General features: G+C 43.1%; 2 protein-coding genes across 10 annotated transcripts; both read left to right on the top strand.

Annotated features, from left to right (window-relative positions):
• The first annotated feature begins 166 nt into the window (after nucleotides 1-166).
• On the top strand, nucleotides 167-5,061 carry dnajc22 (DnaJ (Hsp40) homolog, subfamily C, member 22). 3 transcript variants are annotated; one of them, XM_035739234.2, is made up of 5 exons: nucleotides 167-309; nucleotides 2,339-2,938; nucleotides 3,451-3,637; nucleotides 4,008-4,113; nucleotides 4,358-5,061. In XM_035739234.2, the coding sequence occupies exons 2-5, from the start codon at nucleotides 2,380-2,382 to the stop codon at nucleotides 4,544-4,546; spliced, it is 1,041 nt and encodes a 346-aa protein (XP_035595127.1). In that variant the 5' UTR covers nucleotides 167-309; nucleotides 2,339-2,379; the 3' UTR covers nucleotides 4,547-5,061. The 3 variants fall into 3 exon arrangements, with proteins under 3 accessions (XP_035595127.1, XP_035595125.1, XP_035595126.1); XM_035739232.2 differs by having other exon boundaries at nucleotides 181-309; nucleotides 2,302-2,938; XM_035739233.2 differs by having other exon boundaries at nucleotides 233-309; nucleotides 2,244-2,938.
• Nucleotides 5,062-5,240: 179 nt separating this feature from the next.
• LOC118360107 (zinc finger protein Eos-like) lies at nucleotides 5,241-12,803 on the top strand. 7 transcript variants are annotated; one of them, XM_052482459.1, is made up of 9 exons: nucleotides 6,344-6,556; nucleotides 6,705-6,759; nucleotides 6,946-7,056; nucleotides 7,955-8,233; nucleotides 8,402-8,569; nucleotides 9,475-9,633; nucleotides 9,853-9,890; nucleotides 9,921-9,990; nucleotides 10,108-12,803. In XM_052482459.1, exons 1-9 carry the CDS (start codon nucleotides 6,554-6,556, stop codon nucleotides 11,049-11,051), a joined length of 1,827 nt encoding a protein of 608 aa, XP_052338419.1. In that variant the 5' UTR covers nucleotides 6,344-6,553; the 3' UTR covers nucleotides 11,052-12,803. The 7 variants fall into 7 exon arrangements, with proteins under 7 accessions (XP_035595124.1, XP_035595119.1, XP_052338419.1 ...); XM_035739231.1 differs by lacking the exon at nucleotides 6,344-6,556 and adding an exon at nucleotides 5,241-5,557 and having other exon boundaries at nucleotides 6,946-6,975; nucleotides 9,853-9,990; XM_035739226.1 differs by lacking the exon at nucleotides 6,344-6,556 and adding an exon at nucleotides 5,241-5,557 and having other exon boundaries at nucleotides 9,853-9,990.
• The last annotated feature ends 1,475 nt before the right edge of the window (nucleotides 12,804-14,278 follow it).

The following is a 14,278-nucleotide window of genomic DNA, read 5'->3' as shown; positions in this document are numbered from 1 at the left end:
TTTTGTCAAAGTATTTTACTATAATAAAATAATACATTTCTGAAGCATAATATTGACAGGAACATGCATGTACACACATTTGTTTACTTTCCACCACTATTAAAACATTGAAAGTATTCTGTCCCAAATTACCATATTTACGCCTGTTTTATCATTGCAGTTATCCAGGAAGTGTGAATGAAGTTTATTGTGCCTATTCAGGGCCCAGAAGGCCTATCAACTTCATTGTCACCATCCAAAGTCCATTACTGATGCAATAACAATCTCTAAACCACGGAAGAATTTGTACTGCCAAGATTGATTTGTGTCGTAAGTTTGTATCTTTTACAAAATAACTCAAAATCATATTTATGTAAGTCTAATCAATGGTACACTCAATGGTAAATTCATAGAGAATTTGATATACTGCAGTGATTCATTTTGTTCAATGAAAACGGCATATTCTTGTTCTTATCAGTCTAGCTTTGTTATCATGTTATGGATCGGTAGCACCCAAAGTGTACTGTTTTTACTGTTTATAATTGTGTATTATTGATATTTTATCTCTGATTCTGTCCCTTCGTTCTTCCCATTCCTAAACATGAACAAATGTTCAGAGAGCTACACTGAACAAAAATATAAACGCAACATGTAATGTTGGTCCCATGTTTCATGAGCTGAAGTAAAAGATCCCAGAAATGTTCCGTACGCACAAAAAGCTTATTTCTCAAAAATGTTGTGCACAAATTTGTTTATATCACTGTTAGTGAGCATTTCTCCTTTGCCAATATAATCCATCCACTTGACAGGTGTGGTTTAACAATAATCTGATTAAACAGCATAATCATTACACATGTGCACCTTTTGCAGGGAACAATAAATGGCCAAACTAAAATGTGCCGTTTTGTCACACAACACAATGACACAGTTTTGAGGGAGTGTGCAATCGACTGCAGGAATTTCCAGCAGAGCTGTTGCCAGAGAATTGAGTGTTAATTCTCCTACGATAAGCCGCCTCCAATGTCTTTTGAGAGAATTTGGCAGTACGTCCAACCGGCCTTACAACCGCAGACCATGTGTAACCATGACAACCCAGGATCTCCACATCCGGCTTCTTCTTCGTCTGAGACCAGCCACCCAGATAGCTGATGAAACTGTGGTTTTGCAGAACCAAATCATTTTTGCACGAACTGTCAGAAACCGTCTCAGGGAAGCTCATCTGTGGGCTCGTCGTCCGCACCAGGGTCTTGACCTGACTGTAGTTCGGCGTCGTAACTGACTTCAGTGGGCAAATTCTCACCTTCGATGGCCACTGGCACTCTGGAAAGTGTGCTCTTCACAGATGAATCCCGGTTTCAACTGTACCAGGCAGATGGCAACCAGGCAGATGGCAGACAGCGTAATGTGTACTGCATCGTGTGGGGGAGCGGTTTGCTGATGTCAACGTTGTGAACTGATTGCCCCATGGTGGCGGTGGGTTATGGTATGGGCAGACATAAACTACGGACAACGAACACAATTGGATTTTATCAATGCAAATTCGAATGCACAGAGATACCGTGACGAGATCCTGAGGCCCATTGTCGTGCCATTCCTCCGTCGCCATCACCTCATGTTTCAGCATGATAATTCACGGCCCCATGTCGCAAGGATCTGTACACAATTCCTGGAAACTGAAAACATCCCAGTTCTTCCATGGCCTGCATACTCACCAGACATGTCACCCATTGAGCATGTTTGGGATGCTCTGGATCGACGTGTACAACAGTGTGTTCCAGTTCCCGCTAATATTGAGCAACTTCGCACAACCATTGAAGAGGAGTGGGACAACATTCCACAGGCCCCAATCAACAGTCTGATCAACTCTATGCGAAGGAGATGTCTCGCGCTGCACGAGGCAAATGGTGGTCACACCAGATACGGACTGGTTTTCTGATCCACACCCCTACATTTTTTGAAGGTGTCTTTGACTGACAGATGCATATCTGTATTCCTGGTCATGTGAAAACCATAGATTAGGGCCCAATGAATTTATTTCAATTGACCGATTTCCTTATATGAACTGTAAGACAGTAAAATCTTTGAAATTGTTGCATGTTATGTTTGTATTTTTGTTCAGTGCTAATTACATAATTAGGCTATGATAACTGTTACATAGTTACAATGTGTGTCATATTTATTTCCTTCAATGAAGACGTGTATGTATTTCCCTGAGTGCTGTGTGTATGTTCTCGTATATCATCGTTTTTGCTCATTACTTTCAGCCTGTGACTGAGTTAACCTTCTTTCATAAATAATCAACTTTTTGCTTATGAAATGCAGACTCTCGTCTTCAAGGATGACTGTTTTTCTTCTATAGTCCAAACGTTGATCCACTGAGATCCTATCCATCCTATCATCATGACGAAAAGTGTGACTGTCACCTATGCCTTATGGGCAATGGGTGGACCATTGGGCCTTCATCACCTGTACTTAGGAAGAGACAGCCATGCCCTGCTATGGATGCTAACCCTTGGGGGCTTTGGAGTTGGCTGGGCCAGAGAGTTCTTTCGTATCCCTGCATATGTGGGAGAAGCCAACCGGGAGACAGTAGGAGGGTTAAGAGATAGCAAAAGGCACCCTATAGCCAGACCTCCACCTGTGAGCGTTGCCAGATTTGCTGGTCAGATTTCCGTAGGGATCTATTTCGGAACGGTGGCACTGATCGGCCTGAACTCACTGAGTTTTTTCTACCTGATTGTACTGCCGCTGTGTGTGGGCGCCGGGGTCCACCTGGTTTCCAGTGTGGGAGAGCAGACAACTGACCTACACAAGACCCTCATCGCCTGTGTCATCACCTCCCCTATCTTCTATGGCAGCACCATCTCCCCTCTGCCCATCAGTATCGCTGCCAGCGTCACAGCGTCACAGCACCGCAGGTTCAAAACCCATCCATCTTCTGGGAGTCAACAAGAACTGGGTATGTAGACCATGGCCCATGATTTGAAATCTCCAACCAACTATGTTCCACTATTACAATAGGCCAAAGTCCACCCAAACCTGCCTATGATGGCCTTTTACAGCAAGTACTATCTATAAAGTAGGGGCGGCAGGTAGCCTAGTGGTTAGAGCGTTGGACTAGTAACCGAGCTCCCTGAGCTGACAAGGTAAAAATCTGACCCTGAACAAGGCAGTTAACCCACTGTTCCGAGGCCGTCATTGTAAATAAGAATTTGTTCTGAACTGACTTGCCTCGTTACATTTTTTTTATAAAAAAATTGACGTTGTTGGCCCTGGAGGCTATTACTACAGAAGACATACAGATACTGTTGCTATATCTATAGAGTAGTAGAAAATATTGTCCTTCCTATGTTTTCAGTCATAAAAAAACACAATTTTCTCTTGGTGTCTAACGCTGAATCAACAATTCTCCTCCTTGTTACTAATATCGTGTTACTTGTATCCATATGTGTCTCTTCCTGTTGTCTATAGGTCCTCGTCTCTACCGTCTGGCCCTCGTCTGGCTGGCATTCTCAGCTCCACTGGGATACAGTATCTTCCACAACACCACAGCCACTCTCTACTACCTGTCTGACTGTGTGGCAGCCCTGCTGGACATGTTCTGGTTCTTTCCCTGGCTCCGCTCGGTGGTGGAGTATTTCCTGCTGCTACCCTACAGGTACAACCATAACTAGAAACAAACAAACACACAAACAATCAAATATAAGTTTAAGAAGTTGCTGAATTGATCTTTTTAGGGATAGGATTTTGTTCTTGTTTATGTTTGAGTATGAACCCAGGATGATTAGTCCTGAGGCTGGTGGGAGGAGCTATAGGAGGACTGGCTCATTGTAATGGCGATAATGGGATATATAGAATTGAGTCAAACGTGGTTTCCATATGTTTGATGTGTTTGATACCTTTTCATTAATTCCATTCCAGCCATTACAATGATCCCGTCCTCCTATAGCTCCCCCTACCAGCCTCCTCTGGTCCGATGTATAATGAGTATCTTTCAAACCTAAACTGAACTAAACTAAAACTAATAGGATACTGGGTGCTTTCACGGGCTGGGGCCCCTCGGAGGAGAGCTGGAGGAAGGTTTTGGAGATCCTGCTCACAGAGCGCAGTCAGAGGGAGAGAGAGGCACTGCAAGTGAGTATGACTGTGTAACATTGAAACATTGAGCTATAGCAGAGGGGTCGATACCATTGATGTTGCTGCCCCTGGGGTAGTTACCATAGCAATATCCAATCGATGTGGCTGCCTTTGTGCGGTTACAACAGCAATAATGCAGTCAAATCCTATTGATGCTGCTGGTTGGCTCGATTTTCTGTATTTCAATGAGCATGCCCTACTATGCCTGCCCCATGCTGTACAGGTCTGTGTTGTGTTTCAGATGTTGTCAGTGAATAAGGAGGCTTCTATGGATGAGATAACACATAGCTACAGAGAGCTGGTGAAGGTGTGGCACCCAGACCACAACCCTGGCAGCAAGATGGAAGAGGCACAGAAGATGTTTATACAGATCCAAGAAGCCTATGAGACTCTGCTCAGAGGACAGAAGCCTGAGCATCGAAATAAATGATTTCCCTGCTCGACCCGTCAACCCAAATGCCAATGACGTGGCACGGACTTGTTCGTCCGCTCACAGGATCAATTGTCATAATGTGTTTTATCCAAGCCAAGAAGGGATACTTTCTAGATGCAGATTACATTTTGTCGTAGCCAGGTTGCTCTCTTTTTTTTAATGATATGTATTTTATTTTCTCAGACAAACATGTCACACGGGTTCTTATAACAGGATTACAGCAGCATAGCAATATTGTAAAACAATTTCAAGCTGTTAGACAGCTGTACATTGGGGTTGATGGTAAAACATATGTTCTGTATATAACTTCATGATAATAGTGACTCCAATATTATGGTTGCTCTCTTATAATGACAAAAATAAATTGCTGCCACCTTGTGGTGAATTGTAGAACGCCAACTATAATGACTGTCAATTAATATAATAGAAAAATGCCCAAACATCACAACTTTCTGATTTAAAATACGTACTTTTTGGTGCCTCAATAAATCTGCTGTTTTCCACATCTTTAATTAGCTTGTGCATCGATGTTTTCGGCAATCACTGGCTACTGATCAGGTTATAGTCGTCTTCCCTAGAAGTTGCATGTTTCAACTAATGGTTGCGTGCCACGTCATCGACTGTGCAGTCGGGCACCAAATTGCTATAACTTTTGATGTTGTTAGCCAGTGGGTTAAAACCTATCCAGGCGTTGCAAGACCTGGTATGCGTCAGCAACGCCTGGGCAGAGGAACGCGCCCAATCTGTTGTAGGCTATTCGGCCTGTATGCCAGCGGTCAGTGCTATCCGTGTTCCTTGGGACGTCCCTACCCTATAAACCATAAATCTTACCCATTTTACGTTTCAACTTCAATGGTTTATGGACGTCCCAAGGATCCCGGATTGCATCGGGCCCAATATGGGCCCGGAAGTTGTCAGGTAAAATTTATATCCGGAGATGCTGCCGTCGCCAGAGACAACAAACAGATATTCTGACATTTAAAAACGACAACAATAGTCGTTCGTCAGGTAAGGAAGAGGGTGATGCACTTGTTAACAACAGTGTTTAGTCAAAGAAAGTGACATTTTGGCATGGATATGTTTCGGGCTAGTTCAGGTGGACTGCATTTCGTCGGGTGGTGGGTGCCATAGCAACGTCTCAGAATAAACATTGTTCCGCTAGTTTGACTGACATGTCATTTTCGGATGACAGCTGCATCAATCGGGGAAGCGCCCATCTAAATGGCATTTGTGTTGACTTTTGATGCTTGTTTGCACCAATATTTATTCATCGCGTCCTTATTAACCTGTCACGTTCCATCATCAACTTGTTCCATCAAAGCCAGCACATGTGACATGGCAACACGAAACGAATGTCAGGGGTATATTCATTCCGCCGATTCTGTTGAAAAACGTTTCTTAAACGGAACGAAAAAGGGAGGGACCTACTTGAATTTGTCCAACAGAAACTCTCGTTTTGCTCTGTTTGCTTCCGTTTGGATCTAAAGAGTTAACGCTTTCCACAATGAATTCACCCAATGAATATCTTCCATTAATATGATTGGCGCACCGGCGGTACCAAAGGCTGGGGGGTAGACCGTCCATCCTCTTGCTGATGGATGGATAGCTTTATATTGGCCTCACCAGGATCACTCAGTAACCAAAATGTTACATTTGGGTTTGATTAGAAGATCCATGTAACATTTAAAATACATGGAAATAATACAATGCTATGATTGATTTACTTATCATGATGATAAACCAGAGAAATGTGATAAAACATGTACTCCACATTTCCTGGGTATGTGGTGGAGGAGGGAGGAGAGTTCAAGTGTCACACTTCAGCACTGACTATAAATGTTGAACTTCTGTGCATTTCCTGGCAACTGAGTATAGGTGATCTAGATAGACTCGAGAAAATTGCCAGTTAGACAGACAATACAAACTTGTGTCAAACAATCTATTACTGCATTTACTGCAGTCAGATATTTGAAAAAGAAAGCTGCCATAAAGAATAGATTTAACATGGTGAGCATCATACAATTGTACCCAAAATGGCATCAATTTGAATGACAAGTGAGCATGCTCAAGATGAACGATTGTTGTATGCTAGAATATCTCATGAGTGGGACCACATCATTGCTCTGACTTGTCTGTTTTTCTCTCTGTGCCATAGTCAGCTGGTGAGAGAATGAATGCTGATGACTGCAATGGATTTTCACATATGTCAGGTATGGAAAAAAACAGTGGGTGTTTCTTGTTCTACCAAGTCTTATTCCAAAAAGTCTTTTTTAGAAGTAACACAATCGGTCTAATTATATTTAGGCCTGGTTCAATACATGAAATACAAGTGCATACTGTGTGTGTGTGTGTATGTGTGTGTGTGTGTGGGTACGTACGTACGTGTGTCTTCACAGGCAGTGGAGGAGAGTCTGCAAAGGAGCGAGGTGATTTCTGTGGAGGTCTGAGGGTTCCAACATTGACCACTCCAAACTGTAAACAGTCCTCTCCAAACAGATCTCTTAGTGGTCAGTCATTGCTATACACTGAGTGTACAAAACAATAACACCTTCCTAGTATTGAGTGGCAACCCCTCCCCCTTTTGCCTTCAGAACAGCCTCAATTCATCGGGGCATGGACTCTACAAGGTGTCAAAAGTGTTCCACAGGGATGCTAGCCCATGTTGACTCCAATGCTTCCCACAGTTGTGTCAAGTTGGCTGGATGTTCTTTGGGTGGTGGACCATTTTTGATACACAAGGGAAACAGTTGAGTGTGGAAAAACCCAGCAGCGTTGCAGTTCTTCACAAATGGGTGTACTACTACCGTAACCCATTCAAAGGCACTTAAATATTTTGTCTTGCTCATTCAACCTCTGAATGGCACACACACACACACCATGTCTCAATTGTCTCAAGGCTTAAATATCCTTCTTTAACCTGTCTCCTCCCCTTCATCTACACTGATTTGAAGTGAATTGAAGTAACATCAATAAGGGATGATAGTTTTCACCTGGATCCACCTGGTCAATCTATGTCATTGGAAAAGCAGGTGTTCTTAATGTTTTGTATACTCAATGTTTGTCTCCTATCCATGATCTCGGTAACCTATTGACTGTACTGTATTTAATATATAATAATAATAATAATATATGCCATTTAGCAGACGCTTTTATCCAAAGCGACTTACAGTCATGTGTGCATACATTCTACGTATGGGTGGTCCCGGGAATCGAACCCACTACCCTGGCGTTACAAGCGCCATGCTCTACCAACTGAGCTACAGGAGGAATTATTTTACGATACATTTTTATTGGTATTTCAATATATAAAGACTTACTTCAGTGCAATTTAAGAAATACGTTTCCGTATGCTAAGCTCTGATGATTATTAACAAAGCGTCTCTCGCCTGTCTCCACTTTCCTTAGTGAGCACCATTAAGGTAGAACTCTACAGTGACAATGAGTCTGCAGGTTCTCCACAGCCAGAGAGAAGAGATGGAGAGAGGGATGATGACAGAGGGGACAAGACAGAAGAGGGGAGTGGGGTATGGGGAGGACCAGGAAAGGGTTACGGGGAGCTGGCCAGTCCTCAGCCTGCATCTGCCGGTCCCATCCGACTGCCCAATTGTAAGCTCCAATGTGACGTGTGTGGAATGCTCTGCATAGGGCCCAATGTACTAACAGTGCACAAACGCAGCCACACAGGTGAGGATGGATAGACTGCAGGTTAGACCTCATAGACCACACTCCTTTGGCTTAGCTGTAAAAATAGTGATTCGATATGGATCGACTACCTTGCTACAACTTGGTAGTATTGACATGGATAACGAGGAATGGTGTGTGTGTGTGTGTGTGTGTGTGTGTGTGTGTCAGGTGAGCGTCCATTCCAGTGTACCCAGTGTGGAGCCTCCTTCACCCAGAAGGGGAACCTGCTGCGCCACACAAAGCTGCACTCTGGAGAGAAACCCTTTAAATGTCCCTTCTGTAACTACGCCTGTCGCCGCCGGGACGCACTCTCTGGACACATCCGCACACACACTGGTAAGACACAGTAGCCTGCTTTCTAATGTCAAGCCAGGAAACTGGTGAGACTATTTGGGCTCTAAGTGGGACCAGATGGGGAATAGTGCCTCTACCAGCCTCAGTCCCATTGTGTTGTAACAAGGTATTAGCTCACTATGTAATGTAAGAGTATTGTAATACCATCACTTCTCAGTATTAGGTGTCTTGCACTTCGTACTACATTTTTATCATATTGCATCTAGAAAAAGTACAAATCTATAGCACAATGCAAGTGATTGGATTAGAAAAGTCAATTTAGCTCTAGAGTGGGGCTCAGAGGAAATAGATAACTATTGTCTTTACAGGAATGTAAGTTACCACATGTGCAAGAAATGACATTTAAAAGTATTCAAAACAGGATGTCCTGTTGGTGTTTTTCAATTTAATGTAGACATGCATTCAACAGTTGTTGATAGAGACAGGCAAGCCCTGGTGGGTCTCTGCCTTGCTGTTCTGAACAAATAGGTTCATTTTCGAAGAAAGCAAACTTGCACAACGTCGGATTTCGGTGAAATGACGTCAGTTTCTCCGACTGCTTGGTAAGGTGGAACGTTGCGGTGGAGAGTTGAGTGTTTTTTAACGTCGTAGGCGTGGAACAGAGAACAACTTCGGGAATTCACGGAGAAGGGGGAGTACATAGTGTAACGACTAGGTCATGAACTAGTACTGAATGAACTAGTACTGAATGATTGAATAAAACTCTAATTATGCACAACTAAATGTATCTTTTTATTTTACTTACTTGCAGGAATAACTAACTTCCCTAGGAAACGATCAGTAGTTTTGTCATATTTTGTCGACCTCATTTTACCAAAACAGACCAAAAGAGAAGGATGCATTTACCCATTGATTGACCCATGAATTGCTGTGTTTCTGTGCTGCAGTGCCCTCTCTGACAGTGGGTAAACTTTACAAATGCAGTTACTGTGGTCGTAGCTACAAGCAGCAGAGTACCCTGGAGGAACACCTTGAACGCAGCCACAACTACTTAAAGAGTCTACAGAACAATCAGCCAGCACTCAGCACTGTCCCCACTACACAGGGTAACATACACACACATCATAATGTGAAATGTACAGGGTAACACACATTGACTCTGTCATCATCCACACGATACAAACATGCTGAAATGCACTTTGCGCCTTCATGTTGTGTTAGTTCAATCTGAGCTCACTGGCCCAGTCAATGTACTGTGGCCCAGAAGACTGTTTTTCCAGTATTATGTCAATGTATTTGAACAGAGTCTCCTATGTTTTGTGTAGGGGAGGAGTCCCCAGGCATGGAGCTGATCCCTGAACCAGAGCCTGTCCTCCAGCCGTCCACTGAAAAACAGTCCTCCGTACACAGGCTGGTCAACGGCGTCACCAAACGAAAGAGGTCCACACCACAGAAGTTTCTGGGTGAGTTTTCTCCTGTTTATATATTTCCATGTTCCTGAAGCCCAACATTGCTTTAACATGATGATACAGTCCTGTGAACCTGAGGTCGTCAACACTGATGTGTCCTTTTCTTTACAGGAGAAAAGCACATGAGGCTCAACAACCGTGATCTACCTTATGAACCATCACCTGGCCCTGAAGAGGATAAGAATGGGGACCTGCACTCTGACCTTGATGGAGAAGCTGGTGCTACAGGGTTAGCAGGGATTGGGGGCAGGTTCCTCCGCAAGTGTGGAGGTGGTGAGGACCCTGGGTCTAAGCCCCCTCAGCTGGCCCTGTCCTACCCTGCCTGCCTGTCCGACTCCAGCCCAGTCATCAGCTCTGTTTACAGCCACCGGACTCCTCTGGGTCCCCAGGTCAATGGTGGAGCTGGAGATGTGGCCGTGTCTGTGGAGCTCGCTGGACGGGAAGCAGGCGAGGGACACAAGAACGTTCCCTCAGGTCACAGCAACATCCACAGCCTCACTGTCAGCAACGGCCCCAGCAACGGCCCCAGCCACGGCTGCCACGATTTCAAAGACAAGTCCGACACAGAGAGCACAGCAGAGGAGCAGCAGAGCACCAGGGTTACAGCTCCAACCAGAAACTCCAACAACCCCCACCTCCTCCCTCATCTACATTACCCAACCCCAGGCCTGCTCCGCAGCCGCACCCATCTCCGTCCCAACCCCAGTCAGGCCAACGACCCAGACATAGAAAGGGAGAGAGGAGACAGGGCCTGCCCCTTGCCCATCGACACCACCATCCCAACTAGCGTGAAGGGATCGAGGACCCCCGGTTTAGAGTCACCCTCCATCTCCAGGGAGGCTTCTATACAGGTGGTGGACGGGGAGGGGCGAGCAGTGCAGTCATTCCGCTGTGAGCACTGTCGCATGTTCTTCCTGGACCACGTGATGTTCACCATCCACATGGGCTGCCACGGCTTCCGCCAGCCCTTCCAGTGCAACGTCTGTGGGCACCACAGCCAGGGCCGTTACCAGTTCACCTCGCACATCATCCGCGGGGAGCACCAGGTGGGCTGACGAGGGGAGTTAAAGGGGAGATTCGGTCCCAACTTGGCCCTAACCCTTCCCCTTCAATGTTTACACAAATCTGAAGGGCCTGGATTGGGATAATCAGTGTACTGGTGGAGCTTTCTCTGTATTGCTTCCACCTTACAGATCTATTCACATCATTAAGGCCAAGGGTAGAGGTGGGAGCGAATTGGGACTGGCTAGGGAGGGAGGGAGGTGTCTGCTGCTTTAAGAAGACATGGGCTCAGGTTTGTTCTGCACCACGTTACACAGAGACAGACACACATTGCCTTAACTGTTACATAGCAGCAAACCGTTAATTTAATTATTTTTTAGAGTACGTGATCATGTGTAAAGGAGATTATGATGAACGTAAAATATCCTGTTTAAGGGCACTTCAATATTTTAGGTGACGTGGATCGTTTACTGTGGATGGTTACAGATTTCAGGGGTGGAGAAGTAGAGAGTTAATAGGAGCCTTGTAATTTACGGTGCAGATCAGACTCTTGAACCATCCAGTGATAGATAGGAGTTGACTGAGGTGGTCATATGCGATTGAGGATTGCACTTTTAGATTCTTTGCTTAAATGTGATATTAGTGTGAAGTGAAAATGACTTTTACCTTTGGAGGGTTTTGTTGTCTGAGATTGCTGTAATGCACTGATAAATTATATTATAACGCTTTAAATTATGACTTTGTATAAGAATGCTCTGCACACCAGATGAACAGTGTTTTATAGGATTTTCTTAATGAGACGGGCCATCTACAGAACTGGGTAATGTATTGGTCTGTCCCTCCACTTAAAATGGGTGCTTTATTGACCATATTGTGACTGACAGTATGTCATGTCTTGTAATCTCCATCCCAATTTTACAGAGGTGACTCGATGTCAACTTCCACAGAATGTTGTAATTTTGCACTGAATGGTCCAGGAAACGAGAACTACTTTGATGGTTAGACTCCATTTGCACAAATGGAAACTGAATAGTGAGAAAAGCACTTAAAAAATATTTCAGTCTATCGAAGTTTCTCTACTTTTGTATAGTTATGTGAATATATGTATGTTGTAGTGTGCGTTTAGCATAGTTTTGGTAGATGTGGTCAGCTATATCCCAAATCTTGTCCAGCCACAGCACAAGCAGCCCATTATTAATCCAGAAAATGTTACCTCCTGCGATTTTAAAGCAACCGAAAACCTCTAAATGCATTTGAGTTTTTGCAGTGTGTGAAGTGTACAATGTTTGAGACCAAATTCAGTGTTTTATGTGAAATGTTTAGTCTTTGTTTGCATCCTCCTGTGAAAAATGACAAACAAATGTATTGGTATCTTTAAAAAAAACTCAAATCAAATTGTACTATGAATGCACTTGATGTACATAGGATAATTCTAGGACGTATGAATGTGCTTATCAGTTTCTCATTAATTTATCCTTTCCACTGTGTGATGACAAATTAATTATGTATGAACTGTGAAGTAACCTCAAGCACCAACAGAGCAATCAGGGTTGCCAGGTTTTGCTCAAATCTGTAGCCCAATGACCAGAAAACACCCCCCCAAAAGGACTGAAAACTAGGCCAACATTTTTTTACAGCAAGAGAAGAGTTTCCACATTTATACAATAAAACGATGTTTTCATAATGTTATCAAGCCAATAAAGAAGGAAAATCAACAAATCGACGTAACTTGTAACTACGTTAGAAGCTAAATAGTTTTTTTAAATCAAAATAATATTTTTTCAGAATAAACTCATTTGAATATATCGCAAGAGAAAAGATCATTTGTCCTTATTAAACTCGCCAGATAATTTTCTATCAATGGCTGTCGATTTAATTCATTTGACTGCTATGATTAAGCAATAAGGCACGAGGGATATGGTATATGGCCAATAAACCACGGCTAAGGGCTGTTCTTAAGCTTGACTAAACGCGGAGTGCCTGGATACAGACGTTAGCCGTGGTATATTGGCCATATACACAAACCCCCAGGGTGCCTTATTGCTATTATAAACTGGTTACCAACATAAAAGTACATTTTTGTCATACCCATGGTATACAGTCTGTTCTACCATGGCTTTTAGCCAATCAGCATTCAGGGCTCGAACCCCATTTTATAATTGTAAATCATTCCCTTTTGCGCATGTGCATAACTATAGATATATCTGATTGGAGAGTTTGAGTGATGAATGTTGTACAGAGGATCTCAATCTCTGAGCAAAAAATACTTGGATAAACTTTTTAAAAAACAAATGTTTTCTGGCAATTGTGCCATTATTATGTGCCATATGATTTTAAGACTACAAAGAGTAATACATGGCCTATTTAGGAGATTGACTTGTCATTTCAATAAGCATAGGCTACAGACTAATATCTGGGTTTATGATTGTAATTAAAGTTTGCCATGGGTTGCTTAGATAGATGTAGGTTGCCTATAGCATAGCTCCTGATAGGCCTACATCTTAATTCAGATAGTCTACAGTAGCCAGTGGTGGAAAAAGTACCCAATTGTCATACTTGAATAAAAGTAAAGATACCTTAATAGAAAATGCCTCAAGTAAAAGTGAAAGTCACCCAGTAAAATCCTACTTTAGTAAAACGTTTTAAATATAATTGCTAAAATATACTTAAGTATCAAAAGAAAAAGGATAAATCATTTCAAATTCCTTATATTAAGCAAACCAGACAGCACAATTTTCTTGTTTTTTAAATGTACAGATAGCCAGGGGCACACTCCAACACATAATTTACAATTAAAGCATTTGTGTTTAGTCAGTCCCCAGATCAGATGCAGTATTGATAACCAAGGATTTTCTCTTTAAGTGCATGAATTAGACCATTTTCTTGTCCTGCTAAGCATTCAAAATGTAACGAGTACTTTTGGGTGTCAGGGAAAGGTATAAAGTACATTATTTACTTCAGGAATGTAGTGAAGTAAATGTAAAAGTCATTAAAAATATAAATAGTACAGATTTAGTACAGAAGTACAGATACTCAAAAAAAACAACTTAAGGAGTACTTTAAAGTATTTTCACTTAAGTACTTTACACCACTGACAGTAGCCTAGGCAAAATATAAGCATGATGTCTGTGCCACCAGAGACTCTGGGTTCGCGCCCAGGCTCTGACGTAACCGGCCGCGACCGCGAGGTCCGTGGGGCGACGCACAATTGGCCTAGAGTCGTCCAGATTAGGGAGGGCTTGGCTGGTAGGGATATCCTTGTCTCATCGTGCACCAGCGA

Source organism: Oncorhynchus keta, chromosome 27, assembly GCF_023373465.1.
Source record: "Oncorhynchus keta strain PuntledgeMale-10-30-2019 chromosome 27, Oket_V2, whole genome shotgun sequence".
Lineage (NCBI taxonomy): Eukaryota > Metazoa > Chordata > Actinopteri > Salmoniformes > Salmonidae > Oncorhynchus > Oncorhynchus keta.
This window is presented reverse-complemented; position numbering and strand designations above follow the sequence as displayed.